The 16462-nt window shown below is 40.3% G+C and overlaps 1 protein-coding gene across 2 annotated transcripts; it reads right to left on the reverse strand.

Moving 5' to 3' along the window:
• Positions 1-5931: 5931 nt before the first annotated feature.
• Positions 5932-13103, reverse strand: LOC127773743 (uncharacterized). 2 transcript variants are annotated; one of them, XR_008017628.1, is made up of 19 exons: positions 12758-13103; positions 12129-12198; positions 11552-12043; positions 11282-11455; positions 11030-11143; positions 10824-10882; positions 10652-10718; positions 10486-10537; positions 10290-10382; positions 9534-9617; positions 9018-9430; positions 8738-8799; positions 8436-8505; positions 8032-8112; positions 7854-7955; positions 7236-7372; positions 6788-6905; positions 6187-6559; positions 5932-6093 (listed from the first exon to the last, which is right to left on the reverse strand). XR_008017628.1 is itself a non-coding variant. In XM_052299910.1 (18 exons), exons 1-18 carry the CDS (start codon positions 12799-12801, stop codon positions 6299-6301), a joined length of 2493 nt encoding a protein of 830 aa, XP_052155870.1. In that variant the 5' UTR covers positions 12802-13103; the 3' UTR covers positions 5932-6298. The 2 variants fall into 2 exon arrangements, 1 of the variants encoding a protein (XP_052155870.1); XM_052299910.1 differs by having other exon boundaries at positions 5932-6559.
• Between the last annotated feature and the right edge of the window lie 3359 nt (positions 13104-16462).

Raw genomic sequence — 16462 nt, forward strand, 5'->3', positions numbered from 1 at the left:
TTAATTGCAGAGGTTACTTGAATTTACACCATATCTATGCTTCCAAGATGATACAGGTACTCAGAGTGTAATTTTTTTTGGGGGGGAAAGCAAAAGGCCACCACGTAAGTTATTTGAAATTTGACAAATTTGACATTAAAGCTCACAAACAAATACTTCTGAATTCCAACCTTTTTTTTCACTAATACTCTGAATTCCAACTTATTATTTTCACTACTCTGAATTCCAACTTATTATTTTCACTGGACCAGCATCCAGGCAGCAATCGTACGTCGGCCAAAAGAATTAAGACTTCTGAATTCCGATCAAATACACAAACCACCAAATAAATTAAGTCACCACAGGCGTCTTAACCATAAATACGATCTTCATATCCATATTAAGTCTAGAACTTGAACCTACATAGACAGGTTTTACCACTAAAAATCTAACTAATCGAGCTACGTCCACTTCGTGATTCATCATGAATTATAGAGTGATTGTGCTACCAATAAAAACCACCTTAAAAATTATCAAAATAAGAAGGGGACTTTGTGCATAATTGCCGATGGCTGCTTTATGCATTATCCTTTAAAAACAGGGAAATGCTCTCATCTTATGCCCTATACTCCATCCGTCCTAAAATATAAGCAATTTTAGCTATGAATCTGGACAATTATGTGTCTAATTCATAGCCAAAAATTATTACATGTTGGGACGGAGGTAGTAGCTTATAAACGAATGCCAAAATTTAAATTTTAAGTTGATTTTAAGATTTTTTTTGTTATTTATTTTTGAGCATTAGCTTTTACATAGTTAAGAAATTACACATATGTAAATACCGACAAATTATTTCTTTTCTATAAGCTGTAAAGCTTACAATCAACGTATGGTAGCGGTAGCCTAGCTTTAGCGCTCTACCTATTTTGCGTTGTCATTAAAAGGTTTCATGACTTGACTAAATAACCAAGAATTCACGTCTGCGTACATCGCATCACGCACGCGTTGCATTTCTTCGTCTTCTTCTAGGACTCGTTGTCGTTGCTGCTGGCCAAATTACGCGTAAGCTTCACATATGGCTTTGCCGATATATTGCACTACATGATGGCCCCATGTGTGCTGATCTCCAGGGACATGGGTAAAACAATATCATGATCCAACAAACCGTCGGTGGATCGGATTGCATAAAGACAAACGACGACCTAGCCCAAATTTCACAAATATATAGGGACATGACATGAGACCCAAAAGCATGTTTGGTTTGATATCTTTTCTACTATGAAATTGACATGCATGAGCTATGTCATTTGTTTCAGGAAGAAGATAGAACACACTAGCCTTGAGGAGACACACGCGCAACAAAAGGACAAATGTGCAAAACATTTGTCCTTGCGCATTTTTGTCCTGGTATAACACACTGATTTTTTTTTCAGAACCTTTTTTTTTTTGCCGGGGGGGTGTGGGGTGTTCCACATAGCTAAAGATTTTGCACTTTTTCGCAGTCAAAATGGTCATCACAAGTGTAGCACAATCTATCTATCTATCTGTTGTATGTTGCACTCTTTGATATAGTAGGAATGATATGTTATGCAACTTCAATTTAATCTTATACGTTGGTACTAGCTTCGGTTTTAGTCCCGATTACAAAGGTATGATGAGGATAAGGATTTCAATCTTGTATGCCGGATGTAGAACCAACAGTCGTGAATTTTTTTTACCACAACTTTAGATGGAGATTAAATAGGTTTAGGCTGTATTTAGATCCAGGGGTGTAAAGTTTTGGCGTGTCAAATCGGATATGCGGACACACATTTGAAGTATTAAACGTAGTCTAATAACAAAACAAATTACAGAATCCGCTTGTAAACTGCGAGACGAATCTATTAAGCCTAATTAATCTATCATTAGCAAATGTTTACTGTAGCACCACATTGTCAAATCATGGCACAATTAGGCTTAAAAGATTCGTCTCGCAATTTACACGTAATATGTGTAATTAGTTATTTTTTCGTTCATATTTAATACTCCATGCATGTGTCCAAATATTCAATATGACATGGTGTAAAATTTTATTAGGGGATCTAAACAGAGCCTTACTATGTGAATAAGAGGTATGCGTATCTTCTTCCTTTTGTTGGTGGGATTCAAATTTGTCTTCTCGTCTTACCGTGCTTAGATATTTTTATCTTTGGTTTTGAGGTAAGGACTTTGTAATAAGTGGAAGTAGCTTTTGTTGAAGCAAATACCAAATCATATATCCATTATCTAAAAAGAATAGTAGTATATTACTAAGGAGAAAAAGAAAACTACCCTCATTCAATTTGCTATAAAGGTCTACTAGAAATTATACCATGTTAATAAGAGAAAAGCAATATGATTTGCATCATTACGTTGTGATGTGTCTAGTTTAGATTGTAATGGTGTATATTGGTCAATATAATTTTATTATGCAAAATGCAATTTTATCCATGGAAAAAAAGACGACAATTGTATATCAAATTTAATTCCATTTCAAATCTATTACATAGAAAGTTGAAGAGACTTGTATTAAGTCCAATTTAGTACACTAAAATCTATCTAGAAACAAAAAATGCACGGGAAAATCCGCTAGTCTTTCAAAAAAAAAAAAAGAACACTTAAGACCTATACTTATGGATGTCTAAGAATTTTAGGAAATTCTGTGTTAGAACAAACAAAGAGTTATAAGCAGTACTTCCTCCATAACCAAGGAGAGGATTGAATGTATCATAGTATAATGTATCTGTACATTCTTTTTTTTCAAAACATCCAAATATATTATATTAGAATATATTCAATCATCTTCTATATCATTATATTTTGGGACGGTGGAGTATACTCCTTCCGTCAAAAAAAAAAAAGCTAACCTTAACATGTATGGGATACTTCCTAGAACAACGAATCTAAACATGCTTATGTCCAGATTCGTTGTTCTCGAAAATGTCTCATTCATATTAAGGTTAGTTTTTTTTAAGGACGGAGGGAGTATTTTAGAGGAAAATTCTCTGCATCACCATTCAAAGGCAAACACAACTCTTTGTAACATTTGTGTCCTTCTGTCTGCTCACCTCGAGTCTTTAGCATGCCCCAACGGCCCGACGTGTCTCTGTCCTTGCATCTTTTGTCCAACATCCTGTCGGCCTATGGCCTGGCATGTGGCCCCCTCCACTGCAAATCCACTGTAGATTATATCTGATTTGCCTGCTTATGCTGATGATAAAACTGGGAAGTCAAGATCCAAGTCTATTTGGCTGTGTGGTTCTTTGGCTTTTTCAGCGAGTAGCTTAATTTTCTCATGCCTTTTCAAATAAAGTTTTTCTCATTGCCTTCTTCTTCTTCACTTATTACTATCATCATGCACTGACGCACACATGTTTAATTAGTTGCCATCTCGCCAAACTAAATGGACTTTTGTGGATGTTGCTATCTCCTTTTGGTTTTCTATCTTTGCTCATATAATTGGCTGTCCTGCAATTTACTGGGAGACCAGTCTAAGTTTGCACTGCTGCTTTCTTGATTTGATGTGGATGACAACGATAACTCACTGAAGTTTCCAGGTTTACTGATCTGTATACTGCTTCCGGTAAAAAGATTAAAAGAAGATGTTATATTTGATACTGTTTCAAATAGAACTTTAATATTCTTTAACATTAACATCTTTTTAAATATTTAGATTGGACTCATCTCAGAAAGTGCTTTCATAATACAATTTTATTAATGCTTTTAAATATTTTCCGATCAAATTTGTATCTTGCAAACCATATCGACGTTCAAAATGATATGATTTCATTACTGGAGGGAGACTCCCTCCATCTTAAAATAGGTTTATCTTTGTTTCTTCTTGTTTGTTCCAACTTCCAAAATAAGTTTATTTTCAAGTAATCTTTGTATTGGAGTTTTTAAAAATAAGGGATAAATGCATTGATATTAGATAAAGTGGGGGAGACAATTCCATTAGGATTTGGTAACATGGAGAGAGTGTTCTAGTATTTTTTATATATATTATTATGTGTGAAAAATAAATTTATTTTAGGACGGAGGAGATAGTAGGTTAGAACTGGGGGACATGCCAATTTGAACTAAGCCGATCCTCATTCTAGCTATTAAATCTATGCACTTCCATCGACTTCATTAAGATTTGTGTAGTTCCCTCTTGGAAAAAAAAAACACAGGACCATAAGCAAACGCAGCATGAAGCTTTTACTCAGATTTTATTTCTTTGATATTAATACCGTAAATACTACTAGTATTATACTAGTAGTAGATGATTGCTGGATGCAGCTCGATACACCAAGATGAAGATATTACTACAGGTCCAAATGTACATTTCCTATCCTTTCTTCTTGTCTTTGATCTTGTGAACTAGCGCTACGAGGGAGGCGAAAATAGACCTAAAGATCTTAGCTTTTATTTGTCCTCTCTTCGGTATCTTTCTCCCGCTTCCCTTCACCGAATGCGCCTTGGAATCATCTGCCATTTGATGAAACCTGAACAAGAAAACCAAATGGGTCACCTCAGGTAAACACATTGCAGATGTACACCATGAATTGTGACAAGAATCTCTTGATTACCTCAGAGAAGAATGCCTTTCTTTTTTTTTTCTTTTCGAAGGACCAAGAAGAATGTGATCACCTTAGGAATTCAGTAGTTTTCAGAGAAGGGAGGTGACACAAGAACCCCCGTACTCTCCTCCTCCCGTTTGCACGTGTATGTGTGTGTGTATATATATATACTGGCTGGCTAGTGACTTGCTGCAATGTCACTTGCCTCAGCTGTGAGCTGTCTGGCCCTGGCAAATAAAAGGTGTTGACACAGTGGATGTTTTAACTGAACATAGTGCAAAGGCTACTACTAGGCTATACAAGCATATACAGATGAATGTGAGTCAATTATGCAAACAATAGAGATATGAATGTCATGCAAGACCATGCAGCAAGCCAGCAAGTCTTCAGGCTTTTTTATTGCCATCTTACTCAGTGGAGTGCAAATGTACAATATATAGTATCCCTAATGCTAGGATTACCGGGGTTTGAGGTCACATCTGAGAGGCAGGAAAGAGCTCTACTGGTCCAACATTCTCTTGGTTGGCATGGTGCTGGCCTGTTCATCGGCAGCTAATTAACTGCTCACAAGATCATAGTCAAGGTTGGAATTGGGGTGTCTATGAATATGAGATGGATTCTTTGACTGGACTAGCCAGGGCCACATCTACAAACATTAGATTAGTTGGGTAATGCCAAGAGGTTTGGATTTCAAATTCAGAATTAACCGACCATGTTGTAGGCCAACTGGTCAGATGTTCGGGAGTCAGGACACCAAGGTTAAAATCCCAACATCAGAGACTTTTTTAAACAAAAATACGTGTGATTGTTCCCGTTTTTTCTCTCTAAAAGGTGGTTTATAACTACTACTCCAAACTGATCTTTCACTTGTTCTTGAAACTATGACAAGCGGGGTATAGCTAGTAAGCAAACAAAAAAAGAAATGGAAAGATATGGGAATAAGCTGGGTCCAAGCTATCCAACAAACTTCAGCAATCACAGCTTAATGCTCCAGTCAAAAAGACATTAGTCTTTACAATAATCTTAAGGAGAATAAGGGCGTATGATTCTTGTCTTCACAGGCAATAATCTCTAGGAGATGACTTTGACCAAAACAGAGTCCAACCCAACAAATGATTTTAGCTACTGCGAAGACCACAACCGTAATACTGGTCAGGTCTGTTAACCATGTTAATAATGTGATAATAACAGAGGATAGTAAATAGAATAAAATGAAAAGTTGACGTAGAAGAATCCATAAAAGTGGAAGCACGCTCTTTTCCTCGTCAAAACGAGCTTTTGACATTCAGAACTTTCAGACTTTTCAAATGAACTGCAAAAATGAGGCAGATTCCTGCATTTGACAACGTAAGCAAGCCCTCGCTAGCGGAAATGACGATTCACAAACAAGCATACCATAATTGCAAAGTGTGTTTCTACATTTGGTAATTTCCCCTGATGCATTTACATCGAAAGGTAACTAATGGACAACCAGATAACTTTCGCCCTTTTTTTTCTCTTCTCGAGTAATAATGGAGAGAAGTAACCTATAGACCTACAAGAGTGGCAATGATAAAAAAAAAAAGGAAACAATTAAAAAGAAGGGGACAGAGCAAAAAAATAGGTACAGCAATGATCGTGTTCGAACCTTGAAGCCCTCCAGGTTTAACTCTCTCGACAACCATGGTAAGATCAGATAAAAGAATACCATAGTGGTGAAGATATATGCAAAAGGTTGGTTTGTGATTTCTTGCAACTGTTCAATCCAGTTTTATTTCTTGCAACTGTTCATGCTGCCCATTCATATCATTTGCGACTACTTGGACGCTTGCCAAATCGCTGTCTTCCTTTGGCACCTCTACTCTCGACTTGTTATCTTCTTTGGGTGAACCCATAGACTCTTCTAGCACATCCAGTTTTGGTGTTTCTACCTGCTTCTCGTCATTGTTGTTGGTTATTTCTTCCCTTTGATCATGTGCATCAGTAAGCTTGGCACTGTCATCAACATTGTTCTGCTTTCCCTGTGAAGAACCCAGATTGGCAGGTCATTTTGTATGATTTGTAAAACACTAAACAGTGGATATAATTTATAATTTAACATCTTGTCATCTTCTAACTCAAGGATGGAGAGTATCAGACAGAACATTATCTACCGAATTGAAAGCCCATTTAACTAAGCCAAAATTGGTGCGGCCACATACAGGATGCCTCGTGTGTCAGTAATGTATCTATTAGGTCAGAAGAATAACCTTGTTCTTATCGCGCCAACTCAGTGAAAATGGTGAGAGCAAGTTTATTTTTTTGGGCTGGAACTCCTGTGATGAATCATGGTTTGCTCGACCAGGGGATGCGTCTATCATGGATGTTCTGGAGGGGAAACAGAGTCAAGCAAATGAGGGGAAACAGAGTCAAGCAAATGTCAATGTTGGAACACTAAATAACATGAATAACTTGGAACATAATTTAACATGAATGCATCGTCATGAAAGCCTACTAATTTTCACGAATAATTGAGCAATCCGAACTGACAGTTGCTCATTAGAAACTTAGACATGCTCTAAAAGCTAGCCAAAAATATTTTCAAAATTCTAACAGTACAGAAATTCATAAGCAAATGAGAGTTGCGATCTGAACTCTCAAGCAGTTGAGTAGCACACAGTTGGTACTAATAACATTCCAAGATGCAAATTGGGATACCTTGGAGAAGGCAAGGGGGAAAGAAGAGCTTTCTGCTGGCTAGTTTGATACTGCAGTGTGGCCTCCAACATTGTCTCTGCCATTACAGCCCTGTTCTCCATTTTCGCGAGTGAAGCCATAGCTTCCTCATACTTTTCCTGCATATGTGTCAGGATCCGATGAGAGCCCAATATTACAAAAATATAGAAAATAAGTATACAAATATGTTTTAAGGGCACAACATATGTATATGTCACAGTATTTGCATGTGTGCATGTAAATGTACGTGACTACCGTTTTGGTTAGTTCAGATAAAAATACTCCCTCCAGTTATAGATATTTGATGCTTAGGACAAGATTTTGATCAAACTTTTAAAATTCCGACCATGAAATTTCTTAAATACTTAGTTTTAAAACAAAAAAATGATACACGTATATTTGCTTCAAAAAGTACTATCATAATATCATAAGCTTATTGGATTTTATAAACTTATTCTAATATAAAATTGATTGTTGGAATTTATAAGTTTGACTGAACCTTGTCCTAAGTGTCAAATATTTAGGACCGGAAGGAGTAAGTGATTTTAAGAGAGAAAATATGATCTCAGAAGGATGGACCGAGCTTGTTGACTGACTAACCTGCAGCACATTAACAGCGTATCTCTGAGCTGCGGCATCCTGCTCAGCAGAGATGCGTGCTTCCTCTGCAATTTTCAGTTCTTGTTCCACTCGCAACAGTACCTTCAATATAATTTCTGGTGAGTGGACATGCCATGGTAGAAAGATACATCTATAAAAACTAATGGGTCAACTGTACCTGACACATTGCTTGCTCTTGTTCCTGCTTGTCCAATAGGGTTTGTCTTAGTTCAGACAATTCTTGTTCCGACTGCTCAACCTAAAAGAGAAGAGGGACATTCAAACACACTTATGTTAGAAAATTAGATATCTTTAGCTCATAGGATGAATTATGATATACTGGTGTTGGTTATGATTTGGATATTTCAAAATAAAGTGCCTCTACTAGATAAATCTTGCACCATTTATAATTTGGTAGAATGATTATTTCTAAAACACTGTTATATATACTTGAAATAAAGAACATGGTGAAATTTATTTCTGTGGCATAGTTGCATTGTAAACGCCGTCTCTGAACTTGCAATCTGACTATTGGCACAAAGGAACACCTCCTTATACAAAAGTTTAGTTATCTGGCTATACCTTTGCACTTAATTGCCGCCTATTATCTTGCTTGACCATTTCCATCAATGCCGTCTCTAGTTCATCAGCTCTGGATATCAAAAAGAAGAAAATTGGAATTAATACTTCAGACTGGTAGACAACCAGATCAGGACTCAAGGACTGATACGGGTAAATTAGCCATAAATCTATTTAAAAGCAAAGTCGCATAAGATGGTTCCAGCAACCTATGACAGAATGCATGTATATTCTCATTTTGAAATAATGAAAAACGACTTTCCAGCAAATTATGACAATATCAAATTATGAAATGTAAAACATACCTGAGAACAGCTGACCTTCTCTCCTCTAGCAATCGGCATAATTCAAACTTCAGCCAAGAGATCTAATGTAAGAAGAGTAAATCAGACAAGAAGATCTGCTGTAGTAAAACTGATTCCCATAGAAGATATGAAGTAATAAAAATAATTCAGATAAAGGATATGCAGTAATGAAACTGGTTCGTATCAGAAGATCTGCAGGGATTCAAACTAGAAACTACAGTAGCCACTTCAGGTATAGAGAACAATTTACTAAATCTAATTACTATGATGAGATGGCTACCTGGTCCTTTGGGTCCGGTAAAGCTTCAATCTCAGAACTGACTGTCAGACCGCCATACATATCATCCATATTTCCAGAATCACTTTGGTTGGCATCCCCATCTCCCACATCACTCATCTGATCTTGCGAATCACTTATTGACACCAGTGGTTCAGGATCATGTTTGAAATTATAGAGCTTTGATGCAAGACCGTTGGTGTCCAAGGCACCTAGACCTTTTGCTCTTTCTTCCATTGAAGATAGAACAGATGGCCGATGCTTATTCCTTAACTCTTGCAATCCTGTTTCATCTACAGACTGATATCCCATGCGAGCTGTCAAGACAAGCTGGCTGCTGTCAAAAGTGGAGCCAGCTAAAGACTGCAAAAGTGTAACTGCATCACCGGCATCTTTTGTGGTCACAAGTGCAGGACCTGCAATCAAGAAAAATATCAGTACCTAGCTAGCCCACGAGATGAAACTACTTATTGTCGTTTTATTTTAGGAAACTATGAGAATCAGAAGCATTCCCAGTACCATAAAACTCAAGTAGTGCAAGAGCTGTCCGGAATAGCATCACACGATTCCCATCAAACAGAAGGACATCCCAGACACGGAGAACTGAAAATGTTCAAACAACATATAGAAATAAACATGGTGTCATTTTTCTTCCAAGCAGAATATGTACGAGGCTGTTACACCAAACAAGGTTATGCTTACATAGATAATAGATGTAACAAATAATAAATTTAACTGATAGTAGTGTAGACATTTTCAACAATTCCGAGCAATGCCACAGCCATCATCCGAGACAAAAGGAAAACATGGTAATACTTTCGAACTTTTTGTGGGGACCAAGGGCTCGTCTTACTACTTCTCCCTACTTACAAAGATAACTTGGATCTGCATCATCTACCTCTGACCCCCAAGGGGGTTATAGTTGACTAGACTAGTTCACATATCCAGCAAGTCAGAATGGAATAATAAATACTAGTAAGATAATGTAGTATCAATGTGCTTTGTGGAGGTAACTATGTAGGCTTTTCTTAGATAATTATAAACTGGCCACCGCATCTAAGATACACAAAGCCACAATCAATCAATTACAATAGTTTCACACCATTTTGGAAAGATACACAACAAGTTCCACAAGTATTTAAGAGAAACACAAAATTTCAACTTGCACATATCCAGTTGTTATATCTCCACCAATGGCTTAGCTAAGGTATAAATTAAAAATGGGGTTTCCTACAAGAAACAAACATGAAAGAACAACAAAGGTAAAAATCTAACCACTCTCCCAAGGAAGCACATTGGTGAAAATGGATAGGAACCATGGTCCAGTAACCCATGCAACTTGAAGACCAAGGTAATCCAGGTGATTTGCTGCACAAAAAAGGAAATCAGCTTTTAATTATTATATTTTTGAAGTTACTAGCTAAATGAGGCACGCCACACCAATATATCATATTTGCAATAAGTTGCGAACCTAGTTTTGGGAATTTTTCTCGTACCAACTCCTCTAAAACAAGCTGATCCACCTGGAAACAACCCAAGGTTCATTTCACATAAGATTGAATCAAACATGCAGTTCCATCTTCCAAGCACTCAAACATGCAACCAACAGAAACCTGGATAAGGAAACATCACAATACCTGCGACTCAATCATTTCTTCAGAAAAGTATCCATCAAAATAGTCGTCGATAATTCCTACCAATGTCCTGTTACACCATCAACAGCTTTAAAATATTATTTAATTCAACTATCACAATATTTTATATCAGTGAAAACACACAAATAGTACAACACTTGGCATGAGGGTGTACCAAAATGCATTCTCTTCTGGCATCAATAGAAGTAAGAGACCAGCAAAGAAGTTCATTGCCTACAGTTCACCAATATCCAAGTACAATTGTTACTCAAACTATTTTATCATAACACTTGGAATCAATTGTTGCTACAGAGTTACAAAGAAGCTGACTTCCATCAAGATAAAGGACACAATGCGGATCACCAGTAACGGCACATTTACCTGGCAGTAACCAACTGCTGGATTGTGTCTAGCATAAGCTAGAAGCAAACGTCTCAAAGCATTTCTTCCATCCTCGTCTAAAGCAGGATGACCTGGAAAAGTTCTAGGCAAGTCCTGTAAGGAGCCCAGAAATGGCAGATACGGCTTCTTGTCAGACTTTCCAGATAAAAACGCTAAATAAGAAAAATCCTAGCCTCCAATAAAACTAGCTTTTTATATTAAAAAAAAGGAAATTTGGACTCAGTGACCTACCTTCTCTATTTGCCCTTTCCACTTTTCAGAAGATACTTCAGTATTTTCCCCGGCAACATCCGAGGTTGAAGAACGCGAACCACTGGTATCTTCTAGTTCACCTTCTGCCACAAGGAGACTATCATAGTACCCTTTTACCCTACGCGCTCCAATGCCAACAAAAGCTTGCCATAGCTGTCACCACAAAAGCAAGAGTCTGCTGAATGAACTGAAGAATTCTAAAGTTAGAAAAGGAAACAAAGCAAAAAGGTTCCATGAAACAAGCTGCACCTCTCCTCTCAAAGCCATTGGCAGTCCACCATGGACTAGACACTCCAACTCTTCCATCGAAGGAAAATTTTCCTCTTGACCCCTGTTGTCAATGCCAGTATTCGCACTATCACTTGAATGCATTTCTTGACTAGTCTCAACCTTGTCTACATCATAGAACTCATCATCTGAATCCTCAGATAACTTGCCCTCTTGAACCTTCACCGGATGGATGACATCCTTCGTGTCCTGATTGCCAGACGCAGGTGATTGCTTCTCCTCGACACGTACACTCATGATCTGCTCTATGTTGCCCAGGGATGGTCTGATTGGCTTCCATATCTCGATCTTGTGTGGTCCTTGCACAATCTTCTCCCGCAGCAACGAAGAACCGCCAATTCCACTGCTATCCACAACACGCCCGGCAGCTTCACCCTTCTCTTCCTGTCCCGATGGTTCTGACTGCCTCTCCAGAAAATTCTTCCATCTATCGGATCTCTCCTCTTCCTCCTCCTGCAAACACAGCACCAGAAGGCATGTAGCTTGTCCACACCAGACAATGCAGATTAAAAAAAGTCAGGGGGCGCGTGTCTTCTACCTTGTAGATGCCTGCATACTCCTTGTAACGCTGCAAGTGTTGGGGCCGAACTGCGAAGCCATAGGCATCCCTGCTTCAATCACACAGCATCAGAAAGGGAACATTTCTCCAAAACGGCAACTAACTACCGCATAGAACTTCGATGATTCTAGACTTGTGCGGTTGTGCCCTCTCCTACATTCAAACCAGAGATCAAATTTCGTCAGGTTTAATCCTATCAACTCAATGCCTGAATCAACAGTGGAAACTGCTTGCTCCTACTGTCGTGCAGCAGGATGCGGACGTCGAAACCCAGATCTCTTCAAAAAAAAAAAAAAAGCAAACATCACGGAGCTCTCAACTCGTGCAATTCCACCGGCAAATCCATCCTATGCTTCAACCCTACACTCCTTCGCGCGGAGGAGATCCAGCCCTCGCCGCTCCCGCGCACAGCCAATCCCTCGCCGCATTACCCGAAAACCTCAGCAAGAAAAAAAAAGTGAGATCCCCTCGTCGCGGCTCGCCGAGGAGAAACCGACGCGACGTACAGCAACCGGCCGAAACCCACGCGGCGCAACGAGGAAGGAGACGGCAAAACTCGAAACACGCCCCCCCCCCCCCCCCCCCCCCGGGCGAGAGAGGAAACGCACCGCTTGTGCTCGAAGGCGATGAACGGGAGGCTCTTCGGCTTCATCTCCTCCCACCCCCCGCAGCAGCAGCAGACGGCGGCGGCGGCGGCGGAGTCGGATCAGTCACGAGAGAGAGAGTGTGTGTGTGTGTGTGTGTGTGTCCGTACGGAGGGGAGGAAGAAATGTGGGGGACTCGAGGAAGACCACGCCCAAAGCAAACTGATCAGAGACCGAGCAGGAACGAACACGTCTCGTGGGTTTCGTCTCTGCGTTGCCTGACACGCGAGGAGGACGGGATGGGGTTGGGTTGAGGAGGAGGAAGGCGAGTAGTACGGGGCTCCGTGACTCGTGTGACCTGTGTCCTCCGCGACCGACGCGCCGAGAGAGAGAGAGAGAGGGAGACCGAGATCCCCGATCTCCTCCGTGCGGCGTGCACGGGAGCGCAGTGTCGCGCGCGGTGCGCCACCCCGTGTTTTTCTGCGCTGCGGTTGGGCTATGGCTATCTCGCTTGATCTCCTACAGTAGACTCTGGTTCGTCTGGCTGACGCTACGCGTTGCTGCATTTACTGCTTGCTTCTCTAATATTTTTCTCTTTTGATTGAAGAAACTGCCGGTGTAATGGGGTAAAAAATTTTCATAGAAAAGTTGTGGTAAAAAATCATATTAATCTATTTTTAATTTTTTGTAAGTTAATACTTAATTGATCAAATGGTAATGAGTTATCTCGTTTTTCGTGGGAGAAAAAAAGTTCTCAACCATACATAACGAACACAGCCGTATCTACAGTTTTATGGGCTTTCCTCATTTATCATGAATATGTGTTTCCAGTTGCTAAACATTGTATTTAAAGAAACAATATATGAGTTTTTATAAAAAGATCAATTTATAAAATTTGTAATATTTAATTACTTATGTGCTAATTAACATGTTAGTTTCCATGTCACTAGCTAGCTCAGCCAAACTGCTATTCAAGTGCTGCCTAAATGCTAGTTACTGCTCACATAGTCACACTAAATTGACAGGGGTCAACTGATGAGTAAATATTGGGGTTGGTAGTCTTTGTTTAGACTTGAAGGTGGATTACTTTTGTATAGAGGTTGAGGGTGGGGAGTTTGTTGCGGGCGTGGTGCGTGCGCTTTGGTTTTTAAAGAGGGGTTGTTAAGTACACTGATAGTCCACCAAACCGGCCGACAGTTTTTGTTTGTTTACATTGAGCTAACTAGAGTGCATATGCTGATGGAAATGTTGGAATGAAGTGCTCCCACGTTTGGACTTTTATATTTCAGGGGACGTGTTCGATCTATCCATATTGGACTGATGTCGTATCATATTTGGTGGATATAGCTACTATACATTAATACTCTATCCGTTTCATATTATAAGTCATTTGAATTTTTTTTAATCAAAGTTCTTTAAATTTGATCAAGTTTATAGAGAAAACAGCAACATTTATATTTGTCGGTGATATGAGCCCAGGGTATCAGGTTTAGAGGGAGGAGGCTGCCCCCCGATGCCACGTGGCCCTCCCCCGAGGGGAGTCAGGCCCGAGGTAGGACGGCGGCCACTCCTTCCCAGAGACTGGATGGAGGAGGCTGCCCTCCAATGCCACGTGACCCTCCCCCGAGGGGGGTCGGGCCCGAGGTAGGGCGGCGGTGTTGATAGTGAAATTTGGTAAGGCCAAAGTCATCATCGGCTTAGAATCATTATCGGCTGCAGCATCTCGGAATCAGCCGATGGGAGTTATCAAGTCGCCAATAGTCGGATTCCTGCTATATTCGGTTAAGGAAATCAATCTACTAAAGGAAGCTTATCCCTAAGTGACCGAGTTTAAAGAGGATGCGGCATGGCAGTTTATCTATTAATTAGGAATAGTTTGTTAGTTTCCTTTTATCTTTAGGAAAGTGTGTTTAGTGTCCGATAAGGACTTTATATTTTCCTTTTATCTTTAGGTTAGTTTATTTCTTGTCCGACAAGGACTTGTATCAACCCATGGGTATAAATATGTACACCCGGGGTCTATGTAATCAATCTCTACGATCAATACAGTTCGGTGCATCGCCACCTTTTACCTTTTCTACTTTATTTTATCGTCCAGCGGGACTTGGCACCTGACGCGGGGCTGCATCGGTGTTCGATCTCCGGCGAAGGGGTAAGTCCAATGTTCCGTCGGCCCAGGCAATTGTATCGTCTACGTCGATGTCGTTCAAGGCTGCATCAGTACATTCGACCTCTTGGATTGCTCCGGTTTGGATGATATATTTGCCTACCTATTTATCATATGTCTCTGTTAATCTAGTCTTAGCATATCAATTTAGCTCTATCGGCGGCATCTCGTTTTAGGGTTTCTGCCGGTATCGGCTAAATCGTGTTGCTAGATTAGATTAGCTTAGACATCTACCACCCTGAAAACTCAGTCAACGGCTTGATTATCTAGATATTATGTTTCTTTTCATACTTAGTGCTACATCAGTTAAGTTTGATCTACTAAGTCGTGCTTAGAACCATAATCTCTAGCCGGCTTTTTGACTGCCAATAAGGGTTTCATCGGGGTTTCAGTCGGTGAGTTATCTGGACGTTGCATCGGCTCATAAGGATTGCATATACATATAAGTTGGATTTAGCCGATGATGACAAAGTTTTCACTGTTTAATCTAATCTTGTGGATTTCATGACATCGGACCTCCAACCGATGTATGCTTTAACCTTCGGATCAGTGCTTATTATATTTTGTTTCTAGCCGATTGGTTTCTACTGGATTATATTGTTATTTTATTACATCATCATCAACCGATTGCCTTCATATCATTATTTACATTGGACATATAGCCGATTGCTTAAACCCTATCGCTATCGGCTGGTATCGGCATCGGCTATTATCGCTATCGGCTGGAACTACTCCATCGGCTTGTCAGCCGATCGGCTGTTTTGATCTACTATTTGTATATCTTGTCAGTTGTAGGATCAAACTGACTGGCACGCTCGCATCTCACCAATCTTTGGACCTGCACTGGAGTTAAGCAGATCTCCCAGGCCAGTGTATTCGATTTTTTCGTCAACAAAGAGATAGGCGAGAGATAAATATAAGCAATAATAATTTTATGCAAACGATTATCTTCGCGCGAGTGTGAGGACTGAACTTTCTATAGCCAGCAATCTTCGCCTGCGATCAAGCGAAGCTGAGCATCGTAACCAGCCGACGGGGCCAAAGCCAGCCGCTACGGAACAGCTAGCACAGGGAGCCCCAGGCGTCGACGGTACCCAGAGCTCGACGCAGGGCTAGGATAGAGCTAGGAATCATAGCCCCCACACTTATAGCAAAGAATTGCTTGTATGAATGAAGCAAACACAAACCTTTAGCTCGAAGAGGGCCCCCCACCATGGGTTCCGAACCATCTTGGGAAGCCTGTGACCACTTAGCAAACGAGATCAGGTTCCCACGAGCCTGTGTTCCCACGCTACACATTCTGTTTGCTCTTTCCTTTCGGTGGCCTCCTTCCAATCTCTTTTCCTTCTACATGGACGATTACTTTCGCATGAGTGTGAGAGCCAAAAACTCTAGAGCCAGCAATCCCCATCCACAGTTGAGCTAGGCCGGGTACCGTAGCCAGCCGGTGGGACCAAAGCCAGCCGCTACGGAAGAGCCAGCACAGGGGGTCCCGGGCGTCGACGGCACCCGGGGCTCAACTTAAGGCTAGGATAAGGCTAGAAAACTTAGCCCCCACACTT

This window comes from Oryza glaberrima, chromosome 5 (genome assembly GCF_000147395.1).
Source record: "Oryza glaberrima chromosome 5, OglaRS2, whole genome shotgun sequence".
Taxonomy (NCBI): domain Eukaryota; kingdom Viridiplantae; phylum Streptophyta; class Magnoliopsida; order Poales; family Poaceae; genus Oryza; species Oryza glaberrima.

What these genes read in the sequence shown, in the direction of transcription:
- LOC127773743 (XM_052299910.1), bottom strand. Translation starts at nt 12,801, where the DNA reads ATGAAGCCGAAGAGCCTCCCGTTCATCGCCTTCGAGCACAAGCG. An exon ending in GGAAAGGGCAAATAGAGAAG is followed by an intron (nt 11,144 to 11,281) that starts GTAGGTCACTGA and finishes GGCTCCTTACAG; the next exon opens with GACTTGCCTAGAACTTTTCC. An exon ending in AAGAGCAAGCAATGTGTCAG is followed by an intron (nt 7,956 to 8,031) that starts GTACAGTTGACC and finishes ATTATATTGAAG; the next exon opens with GTACTGTTGCGAGTGGAACA.